Source organism: Phymastichus coffea, unplaced genomic scaffold, assembly GCF_024137745.1.
Source record: "Phymastichus coffea isolate CEN01 unplaced genomic scaffold, Cenicafe_Pcof_1.1 PCOF00053, whole genome shotgun sequence".
Lineage (NCBI taxonomy): Eukaryota > Metazoa > Arthropoda > Insecta > Hymenoptera > Eulophidae > Phymastichus > Phymastichus coffea.
In genome coordinates, this window is record NW_026706864.1 from 881305 (window position 1) to 900084 (window position 18780).

Here is an 18780-nt window from a genome sequence, read left to right on the forward strand (position 1 = left end):
TATTAAAGCTCATTCAATCAGATAGGTTCAACTAACAAAATTTTGGAAATTTGTTTGCATGGGTTTCTAGTCAAAATTTTCAATTTTCTCTTTATTAACCTAAGCTTTTGAAATTTGTTTGAAGTTTAACATTTATCATGAAAAAGAGCTAAGCCAGCTTACATACTGAAAATGTAGGGAAAAAATATGCTAACCAAGTTGGATGATCCTCAAAACTTTTGGACTGTCAAGTAGAATAAGTGATGATATTTGGAAAACCGGTGCAGAGAATCAAAAATCCTATATTTAAAAAATTTAAATTTGACTAGAAATTAATGTTGATGTGGATGAGAGCAATCGTATTAATTCCCAATGCATGAAATTTAGTGAAAAAATAAAAGAAGTAACGGTCGGGCGTTGTTATGTTTTTAATGTCCACAGCAAAGCTGGATCAGTCAAAGGAGACCTGCAGCGGTTCACGGCCAAGTGTAGTGCTGGACACACGTGGTGCGTGTTTGATGCTGCTGTCACTGGTAACCATTGGTCTACGGGCATTATCAAGTTCCTCGCAGCTATGGCCTCAAGCTAACGGGCCTGTCTAGCTCGCGGCCCCCGCAACGACAGCCATTACCAGCCAATCGACCATCGCCGGACAGCAACAGCAGCAACACTGACATATCAGCAGCAGCACGCTTCTTCCTCTTCTCTCCTCCGCGTTCTAGGGACGAAACATCTTCTGTTTTCTTTTCTCTCTCACGATCAAACACACACACACACCTACACACACACACGCACACGCACACACACACGCACACACATACACAAGTCCTTTCTATTATTATGACTATGAGGACTCTTCCTATCCGTTTTTTCGACGTGCTTTTTCTACTATACTCGTGTCTAGGATATATGCATATGTACTCGCATTATATATGTATATCGTCACACGAGGGTACTTCCGACGTTACGAGAAATTTTTTGTACGAGTGAGTGACCATTGTTCGTGACATCTATACACATCTAACGAGTACTATTATTATTATATACAAGTATCACGAGATTTGTATGTGTCGTTAGATAACATAAAAAAAAAAAATAATCGCTTGCGTTTCGTTAGCAGAACAGCTGCCACACTAATATTTCGGGTCGCAGTTTAAAAGTGCTTCCGAACGTCTCTCTTCAACTTCTTTTGGTTTGCATGTGTGCGCGTGTGAATCGAGCGTCGTTTCACTTCATGCTGTGGATAATCGCGAAAGAACAACTGTCTGCTCTTTCGTCGAAATGCTCCACGCATATTTACGTAGGCACCAAGTGACAGCAACGAATGATACGCAACGCCTATATTTATATATATACACGAAAACAAGCACCAAGATTGTACGAGCATTGGGGTTATTATTTCTCTGCTGCTCATCTCCGCGGTAATCGAGATTCTATTTTCATGCATTAATTGAAAATCGATGGCTTTGAAAAAGATTCTCCTTGTTTTTCCATGAAATATTTAATTGGAGATGAAGTTCAATCGAATGAACGACGATTCAATTTCGCTCGTTTGATAATTGAGGTTAACGCCGAAGAAGAATGTAAAAATATCGCCGAAAATGATTCAACCCTCCTCGTATTTCATTTCTTCGTTGTATTTACGAATTAATCCGAAAAGAAATATTCAGCCACTCGACGAAATACGATACATATCAAATCGCGCTGAGGTTTCCATTGATGCAGAAAACAACGTCTGACTGAACATTGACCCATTTCACTGAAACTCGCCTAACTCGAAAAAAGTAACGTGCATACACTCACAATCGAAAAACAGTGGTTGCGAAGCACATTCTACTGCAATTAGCGTTGCGTTAATGGCCTATACGATCGTATTTGGCCCGGATAAGAGTATGTAATCCGTGAATACACACACACATACACGCATGAATAAATCGGTCAGCATCGTTTTTTCGGCAGTCGAATAGCAAAGCATTAATTTTTTCCTTTTTTTCCGTCGACGGCCGATAATTAGCAAGAGACTTACATTCGAAAGAATCTTTTGGTAGATACGAGAGCGCTAATGTAACGCTCCGCGGGAGGGCTAATTACGCGCCTGATTGAATTGCAGATGCGGACAAAAAAACGCTAATTAACACTCTTCGCTCGGGCGCGTGCAAGAGCACGAAAAAGCGAGGGACTCGCTAATTATCGTCGACGTTCTTTTCGTTCGTTGTAATGCTGATTTACATGCGCGTGCGGGGGCAACAAACAAAGCGGCGTTAATATACTCGTACTCTTTTACATTGTTACGATAGTTGACCTACATCCTCGTTTTTCTTCCGTTTCTTTCTGCACCGTGATATTAAAAAACAGACCTGAGAGGATGTTCACGCTAACGAAAATCCGACGAGGAATAGAAAAAAAAAGAATGATATATAAGAAGTCATCTGACATAATTGCTTTGTAAAAGTATCAGAATAATAATATACATGTGATGCGACCTTAAAGAGAATTTATAATGAGTAACGATGTTATCATAAGGAATAGTAAGTTAAACTTACTATTATTATACACTTGTTACGTCCAATTTTATCAAAGATAAAATCAATACAATCAGGTATGTTAATTAAATGATAATTGTGATAATCTCATAAACGCAGTTTTTCATACTTCCTAAATGGGATTTAGCCGAAGAAGACAAAAAAAGAAAATGAAAAAAAATAAATAAATAAATAAATAACAATAAACTCTGACGCAGATATTGGTTCATAATTTCCTTCTCTTCGCGTATTCCGTGAGGATACGTAAAACAAACGATTTGCCACGTAAATTGAATGAAAACCCGACAGATGGTCGTTAAACAGCAAAATACATTTAATTTTTTGTAAATAAAACTGAATAGGCTAACAATTCTGTAATGACAATTATTCAAGCTGATAGAATTTAATGTTGGTCGGCGATACAGAGAAAGGCCTAGTCTCGAGCAGCAATAACTATATGATAACGTTGAAGCTCGAAACTCGTTGTACTCTTTCGTTGAGCACTGTTGTCGATGGTTGGCGAAGAACAATATAAAAAAGTATTAAAAATAATAAACAAAGCAAGTAAAACAAGTATTGTAACTCGAATAGTCGTATAAAACAAAACTTTTTAATCCCCCCATCCTCATTATGCAACAAACTTATATCAAAGAGAACTCGAAAGTATATTCCTACTATTTTATATTAGCTAAGATTTTACTTGCTTTTCTTTTCAATAAGCAAACAAGAGAAAAGATAAAGAGAATGTCGTCGTTGTGTGAGTGTCGCGCGCAAATGAGAGCGAGAGAACATTTGTTTTTTTGTGCTAATAATGTGCTTCTACATATAGAGAATACGTAAGAGAATTAAAGTAAAGAAAGACACGAAATAAACTTCTGTCGGATATCTTCTTCCTCGCGACAGAAGCGTTTTTATTATTAAAGAAGAAAAAAGTAATCAAGCATATTATACGAATATAAGAACACGAGATATTCTACGTAAGGGACGTTTTTATTGTTTCCATCTAAAACAACAAAAAATGAAGCCATTCTCCTCCAGTGTATAAAGCATATACATATTATGAACTATCGTAACTATAAATAACTCAAAGTGAAAGATAAAAGTGAATACGTATATAAGTAAACGCGCAAGCTTACTTTTAAGTATGTAGAGTGTATAGTATACAGAGGGGAGAGAGAGAGAGCCAGAGAGCAAAGAAAAAAAAAGGACAACAAAATTTCATGAGTCTACTGTGTTTGTACATAATAAACACTTTGTCACACTGTTATATTTATTAAAAAGATGAGACAGATTAAAGGAAAACAAGTATTATTAAGTATTGAGGAAAGAACAACATTTATTGGCATATAAATATCGAAAAAACAATTGATCGAAGAATACGATATGACACACAGGGGTGGTGACGAAAAGATAAAGCGAAAAAAATTGATTACATTAATTATAGTTTAAGTGATTATTAAGCTAATTATTATATAAATATATATATATATACAGGGTGGCCCATTTTAAGTGATCCACTCAGATATCTAGATTGGAGTGAGTTTTATCGAAAAAAGTTTCAGACAAAAGTTACTCAACTTTGAGGGGGCCATGTTTCTATGACCTTGGATTTGACCTTGGAGGTCATGTTCAAGGTCATTTCAAGGTCAACTTTGTTTTTTTAAATAGGAACCCCCATTTTTGACCCCGGATTCGGAAAGAGCGGGAAATTTTACGTCCAAAACGGTATTTTTAAATTTTTTTTCATGGCCTAGAGAAGGTCGATTCAAATCCGACGTTTGGATAAGGTATTGTGTTGAGTTTCGCGCTATGTGCGAATCCGGGGTCAAAAAGAGGGGTTTCCATTACAAAAAACACTTCGACCTTGAAATGACCTTCAAAATGAGGTTAAAGGTCAAAGGTTTTTGGTGCATTGGGTGGCCCACTCTATTCTGAACAAATTTTGTAGAGGTCATTTTTCGATATCTTAAAAATTAAAAAAACGCTTTTAGGCAGTTTTTCAAGCATTTGACCTTAAATCGACCTTCTCTAGGCCATGAAAAAAAATTTAAAAATACCGTTTTGGACGTAAAATTTCCCGCTCTTTCCGAATCCGGGGTCAAAAATGGGGGTTCCTATTTAAAAAAAACAAAGTTGACCTTGAAATGACCTTGAACATGACCTCCAAGGTCAAATCCAAGGTCATAGAAACATGGCCCCCTCAAAGTTGAGTAACTTTTGTCTGAAACTTTTTTCGATAAAATTCACTCCAATCTAGATATCTGAGTGGATCACTTAAAATGGGCCACCCTGTATATATATAAATCTATATTATATATTATATACATTATATATATTATTATACATATATATTAGGCATATAAAAAGGGTCCTCTCCGCCAGCAACAAAAAAGTAAAAGAAAAGAAAAAGGATAAAAAAAGACTACGACGAAGAAAATAAAGAAGTGCGAGGCTTTCAGCGCTAACGAACTCGACGACTTTTGGCAGAAAACTTGGCAGGTCGCTCTTTCTCTCTCTCTCTCTCTCTCATCATTGTTTGTACTCCCTTGGCTTAGCTCCAAAGATTTTCCTTTCTCCCCCATCAACTCGTTATATCGCCCAAGTAATAACGACCAAATTGTATGATAAATATATATAGCTAACGACATCGTTAGGTTTCTTCTCTTCTATACAGAGACTGTAATTGAAAGTATTCGTTCGTAAATGATTTCTTTTCTCTCGTCTGATGATCGTTCGTCTCACAGGCATCATTTCCGAAACCGAGCGTTGCTCATTAAAACGCGATGTTGAGCCGTAAAAGATGCTTTCGCCAGCATGTAAGACGTCGATTTTTCTTTTTATTCTTTTTAAAAAGAAAAAGGAGGAAGAAAAGATAGTGACCGATCTACTCGTGGAAAATGAAATCGACCCTTTCAAGTTTGGTCGGAAAAATATTTTCATCCGCGCTCCGCCTTTCTATTTGATTTTCTACGTCGGGAGAGAGGGAAGAATTGAGCTAAAGAGCTCTTAACATTTTCCTTAGCAAATGTTTGAGCCTACAATTTCCGCTTTCTTTCAATGCGCTTATACAACTAGAGCTCGGATATGGATTTTTTCGTGATTTCTCGAAGTTTCTATACACTTACGCTTATGCATTTTCTATGTTTGGAATCGAGACAAATTTTTCTTCACACACCTTTCTTTGCTAATACAAATAACTGTTTGTTTGTTACGAAGACGTATGTATTGTGGGAATCAATTACCAACTAAATAAAACTCGCATGATCCGAAAAAAATGCCTCACCTTGTATAAAAGAATAACGCGCAGACGAAGAGAGAGAGAGAGAGAGAGAGAGAGAGAGAGAGAGAGAGAGAGAGAGAGAGAGAGAGAGCTCTTATCGATTTTTCGGCATGGCGCGTTTTATCCTCGTGCGGCCACGCGGGTAGATATTACCTGTCTTCTAATATATATAAATATATATACACCTCCTGCAAACCTCTGTTCATTTTCTTTTTCGCTCGTCGATCGAGGCATCCTGCGAAAAGTCGTCGAAAAGAAACGAGCGAACGACGGGAAAAATAAATAAACAACGCTGTTCGATCGAGCGTACATGACGGTAAATGGGCAAATAGAGATGGAAAAAATATGAACAATCCCAATTAATTCGATAAAGTCCAAAAAAAGAGACTCTAAATCGATAAATAATAAAGAAACAAGGTTGTATACTGATGCTTTAAAACAACACACATAAATACAACTTCGAGAGCATTTGGTCAAATACGTGTGCAACAAACAAAAATCAAGTCTCCATAGATTTAATAAAAAAAATAAAATAAAATAAGAAGGCAAAAATGCATTACACGCGCAAAACAAAACACACACACACAATCGTCAGACTACGAAGTGAAATAAAAAAAATGTTATACAGGCAAATATATATATAATGATGCTATTATTCGTCGCAACGATCCTCTGCGATATATATTCTATTCGTTGTTTTTGCATCGTACGTAGATAATAAAGAAAAAAGATATTAACAAAATAATACAAAAAAAGAACAAGTCAAAGGTTGAGTTGAAAGAGTTTAATGTTGTACTTAGGTGATTTTATATATGCTATATTGAATAAATTGTGTTATAAAATGATGGTCTGTTATTGTAGTGAATTATATACTCGTGGGCAAAACAAGCGAATGATCCTAGCATATGAATACGTTGTTCTGTTTTCCGTTTTGTTTTTTCATAAAATTTACTATGATTTACCTGTTATTTTAGACGAACATAAATAATGTGATGTTTCGTTGGTTCTTTGATTGCATAACGATTGTAAATGTTTCGATAGGCTGAGCATAGCATTATAAAAAAAGTAAATCAAGCGCGCGTATCACTGTTCTAATATCAGCACATTGTAAGGCAAACGTAATCGTCCTGTGTCTGTATAAAGTTCAAACTTTGTATACGCACACAGGCATACGCCTATCATCGATTTTTTGTGAGCAAAAGTGTTCTATACATATGATTTGTTTTGCATAATCTCTCTCTCTTATTAAAAAAAAGAGTATATTGTAAACACGAGGTTTTATATGTACATATACATATAGATTGATATCAAAAGATGTTCCGATATATATGTTGATTAGCGAACAAAAAAATATATATAATATCGCAAGGATCGTTAAAATTAAAACGATTAAAATGAAGATGGAGGTGATGAGTATCGACACAGTAATTTTTTGTTTTCATTTTTTGTTCTCTTCTCGTTTCTACCTTTATTCTGTCTTGTAAATGTATAAGAGTGAGAGTTTTCACATGTACACTTGATCGCCGGGACTCGCAGATTCCCGAAAATAAAAAAAAGTAGCCCGCAGGCCTAAATACGCTCTAATCAATTAAATTTAATTAATTATCATAGCTGATTAGTCGGTGATGGCGGACGAGAAGGAAAATTATTAAAAAAGAAAAAGAAAATGAAAAAGAAGAAAGATTAACATCACTTCTTGCGGTCCTGGCGAGCTTTTGGATCGAAAAGCACGCCTCGTTTTTTTTAGAAAGAATAAATAAAGATATCGATTCCTCACATTGATTTTTTACTCTAAAATAAATGAATAACGATGACCATGCGGCGTGCTTTTCCTTCTGTCTCGAGAGCGAATAAAAAACGAAAAAAGCGCATTGCAGTCTCACTTATCTACACAAACATACCTATACACCTATATACACTATACACGTACTCGCGGCGCCCCTGTATTATGCAGAGTGACAACTCTACAAGTAACTTTAGCTGTTTTTTTATTTTTTTAACGAAGCTTTTTGTTACTACTAAAGAAAAAACTGAAAATAAGATATAAAAAACTGATGAAACGAATAAAAAAAGATAAACGTATTTAATGGCACGTGAGAAAAATGGTTTTTTTTGTTTTTTCGTGGAGGTATTAATATTATAATAAAAAAAATGTGTGCAAAAAGCCCGAGAGAATTATCAATGATGTAAGCTGAGTATTTAATTATCGCTAATTATACAAAAATGAGAAAAAAGAACAATATACGGTAGATGACGTATACGTCGTACGATGACAAAAGACAAAAACGAAATTTACTGCTTGTATATAATATATCGTAATAAAACTGATGTACCAAATAAAATTGTTTTGATCTTTTATTTATCCAGTTATATTAATGATCTTACGTATTTGAACTAAATTCTCTAATTGGAATTTACTGGTATTGTTACAGTGAAGTGTAAATCAAAGGCATGGTTTTACATAGTTTTAAATTTTTTATTTGGCAAGTAGAAAAAGAAAACAAACAACAAATTAAGTATAAAAACACGCACCCTTATATAAGAGCTTTAATGGAATAAACGTTGAGATTATAACTATAAATAGTAACTAAAATAAGCTCGTCACAGTCGAGATTACATTTGAAAATTTGATGGATCAGTGAAACGTGTATTACACGAATGTTTATAGAAATACCTATAATCTGCTGTAGGGTATTGATGTACCATCAACTGTATTACTCACGAGATATAATACTTATTGTATATTAAAACAATTTAAGAAAACAAAGTATTACTAAAGTTTAAAATTATTAACTTAAAATATAAAGTTAAATGCCATATCCCGCTATTTCATACTTGTGAAAAATTTATATTAGTTTAATTACAAAACTTCTTCATTTAAACATAACAAATAAATTACTTAATTTCTTTTTATGGTTATCATTTTGGTTTAAAATGATTGAATATTTTTCCAATAGGAATTTGTAAGAAAAGGTGAGTAATTTATCGTAACAAATATAAATATAGTACTTAATATCTTTGAAACAAAGCTAATCTTTTAATCTACGCATACGTGTAGTTCAAAAATTTTTGGAAATGAAGAGTTACATTATCACTGCTTACATATCACAAAATCTTATAAACAGCATAGTTACCAGTCACATTAACATTCAAAGTAACAAATATTCACATATGTAAACTATTTATCAGTTTCAACTGACATTTACTTTGTAAAAAATTTATTTTCCACAATTAATTATATTACGAGAATAGTCTCTCTAACTATATCAAATGCAAACTTTATGTACACTCGTTTGAAGCTTAACCTAGTCCAAGATTTGAAAATTATATTTGCGAAATCTGTCTGGTTTGATGTGTCTCCCTAAGTCTTGAAAGCTCCCATTTGCGCCGCTTTTATTATAAAAGTTTTCACAGTCGATTCATCTAATTTAGCAAAATTTGGTGTTTGGATTACCGATGTCATGTGATTTAAAGCAAATTTAAAGCAAAAATCTTCTAGTTCCTGAAAATTATTTAATAAAATTTGAGTTTTCCTTAGATTATCGAAGAAGTAAAAGTAATTGCAACTTACTTTAGTGTTGTATTCAATAGCAGTACTGTAAAGAAATGCTACGTTTGTAACAGTAAGGCCCTGTTTGATCATTTGTACACAACGTCGCTTCAGTTGTAGTTCAAAATAAGCATTTGCTAAGTATAAGAGTTCTGAAAACAAAACAGCATGAGTAATTATAAACATTGAGCATTACGTTTATAAATACTTAAATCGAACGTAAAATTTTACCTAAAGCATTTTCTGGTGGCAAATCTACTTCGTCGGTATATAAATATTTCAGAAATGACTTGTAAACTTCGTAGGAAAATTGACTGTGCTCTATCACACTAGAAAGGCAAAGATTATTATTATTATTATTATTATTATTATTATTATTATTATTATTATTATTATTATTATTATTATTATTATTATTATTATTATTATTATTATTATTATTATTATTATTATTATTATTATTATTATTATTATTATTGTAAATTCAAGAACTACGTTCATATTGCACACTGTAGAGTTACACTACTAATTTGTATGCATTAGTCTTGGTTCTCTACAGTCATGCATGGCATGCAACCAAACTCCTCATCACTTTTAGAAGGTTGTGAAAGGAGAATTTTTACATGCATCACGACTAGACCTACAGTTCAAGAATCCGAACCATCAAGAGTCACGATAAAACGTATCTAAGATAAAATATATTCATATATATAATAACAATATATTTGAATCTCAAAGGATAAAGAAATACTTTACTCTCTATTATTTTCTGCCCAATGATCTTGAAACATCGATCTGAAATACTGGCATCGGATTTTTAAAATAGATTTATGTACATAAATTGGTTTTCCTTCCACTTGAATTGTCAAGTCACTTGTAGTCTGAAAAAAAAAATTCTTTTTATCCTTACATTTAAAAACTTAATTTAGATAGAATTATTTTACATACGGGATCATCAAATGAATTCTTCAAACTCTCAATAATACCAACTTCTTCTTCTGCATGAAGAATTAACGGTTCATGCATGACACTTGGAGTAGCATAGCAAGCAAGAGCGTCATGTATGTGCGGCAAAGGAGTTGCCATTGGAGTAATGACACTTTGACCTCGGCATTGACCCCACATAAATATTTTACCACCTTGACCCATTGCTACACTTATATGGTTGTAGTGTAGTGTCGCAATATTTGATACTCTACCCATCTCTGGTACATTTAACTAAAAATCAAATTATTTCTAAACGAATGTTCTAAAAATATTGTTATTTAATAGTGTCTTGAATATTTGTATAAACTTACTTTTGTAGGAGTGCAAACATTCGCTTTGTTACCTAAGCCAAGTTGTCCAAAACCATTACCTCCCCAGACATACAGTATCCCTTCATCACTTAGTGCAAGTGTATGAGCATAACCACAAGCTACCTTTTCTATAAAATAAAAATAAATAAGAAACAAAACGTCCAAAAATGTGCATTTTATGAAAAACCTACCTATTACTGTTCCAGTCAAGCCTGTAACTTTGCAGGGAGTCATTTGATTGGCATAATTTCCTATGCCTAATTGTCCAACTCCATTGTATCCCCAACCATAAACTTCTCCTATATCAGTCACAGCCATAGTTGATGTTTGACCACATGAAATGGACGCGATTACTTTTCCAGTCAAGGTTGAATTCACTTTACGAGGGGCCCCTTGATTTGAACTCACTCCACTGCATACTTGACCACAATTATTTTGACCCCAAGAATAAACCTATCAATAAAAAAATATAAATTATAAATTAATGATTTCAAGACTAAATTTATAAATTTCTTACCTCTCCTTCTTCTGTGAGAGCAACTGAGTGATGACTACCACAAGCTATTGCAGTGATAATTTTATCATTGAGATTTAACACAAGGGCTGGTGACAATCCCTGATTTGTAGAACCATTACCCAATTCACAATAACCATTGTGACCCCAAGAGTATACCTACAATAAAAATCACCAATAAATTAACAAAATCCTAAAGGTCAATCAAGTCTACAGAACCAAAGTCAAATAAATTACACACCTCTCCTTTATCTGTTAAGGCAAGAACATGTGGCCCACTTCCATAAGCAAATGTGGTTATTCCTTTACCACAAAGAGCTTCCACTTTTTTAGGATGCAATGTACTATGTGAATCTCCAATTCCAAGACAACCACCGGTATTGCTTCCTAATGCGTAAACGTCTCCATCTTTTAAAACAATTAAGGCCTCATTTCCTAAATTACCTGTTGAACAGTAATAAAAATTATCAAATTTAGTTGCTTTTATAATAGGAATTAACAGCAGTGAATTACATTCTGGCCATAAAAATAAACTATTATGTTCTTATCCACAAAAAGATTATTTTTGTTGCAACAAAGAGAGAAACAAACAAATCTGTGAGACTGCACTAGTCAGAACAGAAAGGTTGTTAAAAATACAAGCTAACATGCATTCTTGGTAAAATTTTTTTTGCAAAATGACTTACTTATAAAAACTAAATATTTCATCTTTTACTGAAGCAATGTTGCCAGTAAACATAATAAATATTATTTATACGTAGACAAAACAGTAAAAAAAAGTGTCTAATCTTATCGCCTCTCAAATAAACGCGCCGTTGATACGCATGTTTTTTTCTTACAAAATTAACATTTTATTTATCATTCACGTGAACGTGACAGAAAAATAAATTATATAGAAACGTTAGTGATGATAAAATAAAGTATACGATGTATATACGTACCGTAAACCACAGCCATATGAATTTTGGCTATGAACCTAGGCTCGAGTAGACTAAAAATCGGCCAATTTTTCAGATCGGCTCGCGACATCCTGCAGAGTGTGCTCTCAGTGTCGGGAGAAGCACCGAATTTAGTCAAAGTAGCTGCAGTTGCGGACATAACCCTTCTTTATCCCAAAATATTTCTGCTGTTCTTTGTTCCTTTGTCGGCGCGTAATATGCAGCAGCTCTTTCACTAGAAAAATAAACAGTTCACCGTTTCTCCTCCTCTTCGTAATTGTCACAACTTTTCTTTCTACCGAATGTACCAAGGATTCTTTTTAAAAATGTTTATACAAAAATCTCGCAAGTTTGATTGAATTTTTATGAAGAGTTTAGTTATTGCACTACACTAAAATCGCGATACCATTTTCGGGGCCATGAGTATTTTCGAATTGTGACAGCTTATCATGAAGAGGAGGAAACGTCAAAACTGATTTTTCCTCTCACGACTCGAAACAAACTTGAGTTGCCCCGTCTGTCAGCTGATTGATTGTCGCTCTCTTTTTATTTTTGCGCGCGCCACAACGCCGTCACTATGGCATTGCATACGTAAAATTAACAGACGTGACACTCGATAATATTGAAATATCCCACTTGCTGCTTCGTAGAGTTGGCGTTAGAAAAATGTGTGTATATTACCTCAGGAAATGGCGCGAGACTCGAGCTGGATTCAAACTTAGAAAGAGTAGCGGTTTGTCTTGTTAACTTAAGGAGGTGACTTGCCCTCGTGAGAGCTTGTCTCTGACTGACTGTCGCAGAGTTTGTCTCTTCACTTCTTTGCTGAGTCTCCCTCCACTTCCTTACTGAGTCTAGAGAGGGGATCGCTTGGGTCCGCGGCGTCTAGCGTCTAGCATCTAGTGTGTAGCGTGTAGCGTCTAGCGTCCAGCGTCCAGCATCTAGCGTCCAGCGTCTAGCGTCTGCCGTCTGACGTTTAGCATCTGGCGTCTGACGTTTGGTCATAAAGAGAAAGTTGTCCAGAATCCGAGAGGCTATAATGACCTATTGTTTTACTGGGTTTTCCCCAACTCCTGGAAATAGTTTTTTAATTTAATTTTAATGTACTATTAATGTATTATTTCGGATGGATATAATGTTTTCATGAGTTTTATAGTATATTATAAGTGCGGGAAAGTAGATTCTTGTCTCGTGTGGCGTTTACAATTGAGCGAAGCGAGGGTGGAAAAGTACACGAGACGTGAAACTTTTTCCCGAACATGTGCCGTACCGTATTTTTTGATACGACGTGTGGAAAGTGCGTTTTTCCCGCACGCTCGGCAAAAAACGTGCGTTGAAAATCGCACTTTCCACACGTCGTATCAAAAAATACGGTACGGCACATGTTCGGGAAAAAGTTTCACGTCTCGTGTACTTTTCCACCCTCGCTTCGCTCAATTGTAAACGCCACACGAGACAAGAATCTACTTTCCCGCACTTATAATATACTATAAAACTCGTGAAAACATTATATCCATGTGTACACGTGTGGCTCTCGAATCATGTTGACCCCTCTGCAACCCTTAACTACAGATGTGCAGTGCATGATCTAATTTGAGCTTTCCCTTTTCTCAAGTGATCATTTATTTTATAGCTTAACAGTATAACTAAAAACATCAAATATCTTATGCTTACTTATATGACATGTGTTTAAATCCGGCGCGATATGAGTATCAAACTTACTGGGTCTTCTACCTCGTGATTACGTATGGTGACTTATAAAATACGTGACGTACATGTTAGTACGTTACATGTGAATTTACTATCCGTTTGGTCGTCTAGTGCTTATAGATATTTGTTCTTTTCTAGCCTTTCCCGCGTGAATTGCGAGCATCCACAACTATCGTGCAGCAAGTTGTAAGTAATTAGTTGTGCTCAGCAAAATAATAAATAAAATAAATAATTGCTGCGAGAAATACAATGAATATCATACAATCGATTGCCAAACGGGAAAGAGGCTTATTGAGTAAGTAATTAATAGAGCTGTCAGTTCTATATCTTCGAGGTTTATTAGCTTTCTTTATCGAGCTAACAAACTGTAATACGCACTTTTTAACATAAATGAAAATTACAAATTATTCAATTGGTTTTTAGATTTGTACGACTATGATGTCCAGCTGCAACATTTGAAATGCATGAATAACGATGAATATCCTGGTGTTGAGGGTTCCTTCGATTCTGAAGATTATTATCCATATCCTCCTATTTTTGCTTGTAAGTTTTCCTCTGCACCAGGATATGAACAAGTAATTGCTCTTGCCAATGAAGTTGGCATGCTTGCTTTACATAATACTAATATAAATTACGAAGAAAAGTCTCCTTTGAAAGGATTTAGAGTAAGTGTTAAATTCTATATGAACGTATATATATATATGTAAGATCTTTATGAAAATTAAAGTGATAAATAAACTGTAAACCGATATGACTTTCAGGCTCATTGCAATGCTATTTTTGATATCGACTGGATGCCTCAAGAATCAAAATTAATTACAGCATCAGGAGATCGTTCAGCCAAACTATGGGATGTTTCCTCTGATTATACACCAATACAAGAATTTTGTGGACACACATCATCTGTAAAAACAATAGCATTTCGTAATCAAGACAAAGGTATATCTGAATTATAAATAACCGTCTAGAAATTAATTTTATAACATTTGACAGCAAAGTATTAAAAAATTTTTTACAGCTGTTTTTGCCACTGGTGGTAGAGATGCATCAGTTTTAATTTGGGACACAAGAGCAAGTCACAGTGGTTTGCCCAAGCCAGATAATTCAATAACAAATGCACATGAAGTAACAACTGCTGGTCAACTGTCTTGTAAATCACCATCTCGCTCTAACAAATGTAAAAATAGTTGTCCTATGAGTGTCACTGCTCTTGCTTTCCAAGATGATTATACTTTGTTTTCCTGTTCTGCTGGAGATGGGTCAGTTTTTAATTATCCACATTAGAATCAAGCTTATAGTTTTTAATAATCAATGAATTGATTGAATTTATTTGCAGATTAATCAAAGCATGGGATCTCAGGAAAAATTATAGATCTTGTAAAAAAGAACGATTACCCAAATATTTCATGAAATATACAGGTAATGGAGGCATCCATAATGGTTTTACATCTTTAAATATTTGTCCAAGTGGGAACACATTATATGCCAGTTGTATAGACAAGAAAATATATGCGTATAATATATGTTCTTATGAGCCAGAACCAGGTATTCATTTATGATTCTGATATTTTATAACCAAATGTAACACTAAATTTAATCATGATTTTTTATTTCCAGTTGCTGAATACTATGGCCATGGATCTAAGCATGAATATCTATCATTCTTTGTGAAAGCTTGTTTGAGTCCTGATGGAAAATACCTCATAAGTGGATCAAATGATCAGATTGCTTATATCTGGAATACAAAAAATCCAGGATGGCCTATTCTTAAGCTGCCTGGTCACATCGATGAAGTAACTTGCAATGCATGGTGTAACATTGGTGAAACAAAGGTAAAACTAAATATATTTATGAATAAAAATTTTACTGAATTCAATTCCTTCGCAAATTCGTAATATAACTAGAGATCATAATATAACATAACTTGCTGTTTTAGATTGTTACGTGTTCAGATGACACTTATTTTAGGATATGGCGTGTAAAACCTCACACAGAAGACGATTCCAATCCTGAAAGAGGGGTTCGTGCAAAGCGCTATAAAATAAAACGTAAATATGCTTTTATCATTTTTCATTTTACTGTAGTTAAAAAAATTTATTAATATATTCATAACAACAGGTGTCCACAAGAAACTAAGAGGTCGTCCAATAGCACTCGAGGAGAACAAAAACATAGTCGAGCCGCTACCACCACCTCCATCAGTGGGTTCACCACTAAGAATCCTTAAACCGATAATTAGCCCATGCAATAGTTCAAACTCCATACCAACACCTTTTTCACCTACAACGGGACTACCAAACTTCGTCGTGGATGGAACTGCGCCACATTTGCTGCAGAATTCGCCCCACAAGTTAAGAGAGAGCGTCGATTGGTTGACAAAGTTATGTAAAAGAAAAACTGAGGATGAGACGCCAAATCTAATAGGCAGGTCAGCTGGACCTGGTTCTAAAATGCCCAAGAGACGCAAGCTGCTTATTCCTGCTATTACTAATTTTTACCGCAAATTGAATAGTGATAACAATAGTAGTTAGAAGAATTTTTTTTGTAATTACGTTTTTATGAAAATATTGTTCGTAAATATGTAATGGGGATGTGGGGGTCGAAGAATACCGGATTAAGTACAAATTAATACAGTTACTGTTATATATTGTGATATACATGTAAGTGGAAGTTTTTTTAATGACATGTTTAGCAATTATTCGAATTTTATTATACATTCCATTAGGAATGGCGCGATTTGTACTTCTAATTTTGCAATCATATGATATTTAGAATTAATTTGATTTATAATCTTTTTATTTTCCTCGAATCGTAATATTGATGTCTAATATAATAATGAAATTTATGTTTTTTTAGAAAGAATCAATTGAGTACAATCAATTACAAATTCAATTGTTTCTAACTAGGAAAATTTCTTTATAATGATTTCTTTGAATCAAACATTTGCATTATTGTAATAAACAGTATTACATTTTTTATAATTAGTATGTTTCATTCTTCCAACCTTATTGTTAATTCATTTAGGTAAGAAATAACAAATTAGTAAAATTGTGAATACTGTTTTATTATAGTTTGTTTTTCAAACTATATTTTTTAATTGTAATATGTATCCGAAAAAAATAGAGTAAAGCTACGAAACTTCAGCAAACGCAGTTATTTTAATTATATGTTAAATTGGATCGTCTGGTATACAATTCTACAGTACCCATCATTTTTAGTGAATTTATAGACAGTTCTTAAAAATATCCATATATTTTTATTCTATATTATACTCACTTTACATGCGAACTTGTAAGTTCTAGAAATATTTAAATTTAAATGTAAAGTTCATGGTGTTAACAGATAAATATTTACATAATTGCATAAATTTTTGTTTTCAAAACATAATTCGACGTAAGATCCTATTCTTTTTACTGAGATTCAAACATTGAGTCACTATAGTCGATAACTAGGTGATGCCGAATTAGGCTGCTCTTACATGGGAGCGGAAAGCGGACAGAGCGGCAGCGGACAGCCGATTCGAGCGGACAAAAAGAGAAAGTTTTATTATTCTAAACATGCTATAATTATAATTTTCTTATATATATATATATACATGTGTACATATAACACATATATACGACATATAAATTAATATTGTCGAGAAAATTATAATTATAGCATGTTTAGAATAATAGAAAGGGACGCTACAAATAAGAGGAGAGGGGGAAGTGGGATGCACCACGCAAGACGCCGGCTAGGGACGCAGCGGACAAAACTTTCTCTTTTTGTCCGCTCGAATCGGCTGTCCACTGCCGCTCTATCCGCTTTCCGCTCCCATGTAAGAGCACCCTTAGAGTAAACAAATATATTTATATTTTAAATATGATTGTAAATGATAAGAAATATAAGCTAGTGAATGAAAATCTTTTTAAGGGGCTTATTTTCTTTAAATGATTTGTATAAAAAATAATGTTAATTATGTTAATAGTGGTTTTTTTAAAGATTTTGAGGCTTGCAATAAAGAAAATTAAAGCTCATACTGAGTACTTTAACACGAGAAAACTTCATAACGATACCTTCATTACAACGGTCTTCACAAACCAACAAAGAAAAATTTCATTGTCACTGTTTAACATGAGCCTTTAAACGTTATATACAATAAATACAGTGCATACTTTAGATATTTTTATAACTTGCTATTTGCGCGTTACTTTAATGACTCAATATTACATTAAAATAGATGATGTCACTAACCAAAAATTAACAGACGTCATAATCGATAGCGCAGGTACACTTGATAAGTTACGTATCTTTCAGGATTAAGATCAAATAAGCACAAAGTGACTAAGCGAAATGGAGAATTGATTATTGAACAATAGGGACATGTCATCAACCATCAAATATGATGAAGGAAGATCAAAGTCGCTGCATGGTGTATTCTTGGAAAATAGTTTAGCTTGTAACCAACGGTAATATCATACGATTATGTTGGAATAAAAAATGTCAGTTTCTTGTATTATAATGAAATATTTTCAAATATTTCAAACAAATTAATAAACCACGTTGAGAATGAAACTGACAGCCCGACGATAAAAAAAAATTAAGATTCAGCGAGTCAAAATGAGAAAAAAAGTCTTGACTGGGTCATCTAAATCATAGAAAAGGTTATACCTTGCTCTTTGATAACTATAACTGACGATCGTTTGATATCTTCGATACATTTTTTATTACCCTTAACTTTTTCATACATTTTTTAAAAACAAACTAACTAGATTATATACACACAAATTTCAATTCTGCAAACCTAAAATGAGATTCAAACGCAGAAAGTTATTTTTTATCAGGATAGAAAAAGAACGGGATCGCCAAAAAGCAAAGGCCAATTATGAAAGACTAATTAATGTGGCAAAAGCTCAGTAAGGATTGAATAATTAGTGATTATCATAATTGTACACGTATTATTTTATACCACATATATCATTTTAGAATTTTGAAAAATTGTGTTATTTA

At 33.8% G+C, this 18780-nt stretch overlaps 3 protein-coding genes across 5 annotated transcripts in view; 2 read left to right on the forward strand and 1 right to left on the reverse strand.

Moving 5' to 3' along the window:
* Window positions 1–4544, forward strand: part of LOC131665635 (acetylcholinesterase-like) — a 53577-nt gene extending 49033 nt beyond the window's left edge. Inside the window, exon 9 of the mRNA XM_058937670.1 lies at window positions 421–4544. Within this exon, the coding sequence (XP_058793653.1) occupies window positions 421–581 (161 nt within the window). The 3' untranslated portion in view covers window positions 582–4544. The remainder of the gene's footprint in view (window positions 1–420) is intronic.
* A 194-nt stretch (window positions 4545–4738) lies between these two features.
* Window positions 4739–12853, reverse strand: LOC131665571 (RCC1 and BTB domain-containing protein 1-like). Of its 3 annotated transcripts, none has more exons than XM_058937538.1 (11): window positions 12763–12853; window positions 12085–12316; window positions 11385–11587; window positions 11147–11302; window positions 10821–11082; window positions 10630–10757; window positions 10280–10549; window positions 10088–10212; window positions 9563–9660; window positions 9353–9483; window positions 4739–9283 (listed from the first exon to the last, which is right to left on the reverse strand). In XM_058937538.1, exons 2-11 carry the CDS (start codon window positions 12239–12241, stop codon window positions 9143–9145), a joined length of 1671 nt encoding a protein of 556 aa, XP_058793521.1. In that variant the 5' UTR covers window positions 12242–12316; window positions 12763–12853; the 3' UTR covers window positions 4739–9142. The 3 variants fall into 3 exon arrangements, with proteins under 3 accessions (XP_058793521.1, XP_058793523.1, XP_058793520.1); XM_058937540.1 differs by lacking the exon at window positions 12763–12853 and adding an exon at window positions 12488–12595; XM_058937537.1 differs by lacking the exon at window positions 12763–12853 and adding an exon at window positions 12390–12589.
* Window positions 12854–13941: 1088 nt separating this feature from the next.
* On the forward strand, window positions 13942–16703 carry LOC131665644 (protein lethal(2)denticleless-like). Its single transcript, XM_058937684.1, has 8 exons — window positions 13942–14083; window positions 14212–14453; window positions 14550–14727; window positions 14807–15047; window positions 15125–15333; window positions 15406–15620; window positions 15725–15836; window positions 15907–16703. Exons 1-8 carry the CDS (start codon window positions 14038–14040, stop codon window positions 16317–16319), a joined length of 1656 nt encoding a protein of 551 aa, XP_058793667.1. The 5' UTR covers window positions 13942–14037; the 3' UTR covers window positions 16320–16703.
* Window positions 16704–18780: the final 2077 nt, after the last annotated feature.

Excerpts from the sequence above, each read along its gene's own strand:
- LOC131665571 (XM_058937538.1), bottom strand. The coding sequence starts at position 12,241 with ATGTCCGCAACTGCAGCTACTTTGACTAAATTCGGTGCTTCTCCCGAC. Across the intron at positions 11,303-11,384 it reads CCTTAACAGATAAAGGAGAG|GTATACTCTTGGGGTCACAA; the intron begins GTGTGTAATTTA and ends TTTTTATTGTAG. Across the intron at positions 9,284-9,352 it reads CTATTGAATACAACACTAAA|GAACTAGAAGATTTTTGCTT; the intron begins GTAAGTTGCAAT and ends AATAATTTTCAG.
- LOC131665644 (XM_058937684.1), top strand. The coding sequence starts at position 14,038 with ATGAATATCATACAATCGATTGCCAAACGGGAAAGAGGCTTATTGA. Across the intron at positions 14,084-14,211 it reads ACGGGAAAGAGGCTTATTGA|ATTTGTACGACTATGATGTC; the intron begins GTAAGTAATTAA and ends ATTGGTTTTTAG. Across the intron at positions 15,048-15,124 it reads TCCTGTTCTGCTGGAGATGG|ATTAATCAAAGCATGGGATC; the intron begins GTCAGTTTTTAA and ends ATTTATTTGCAG.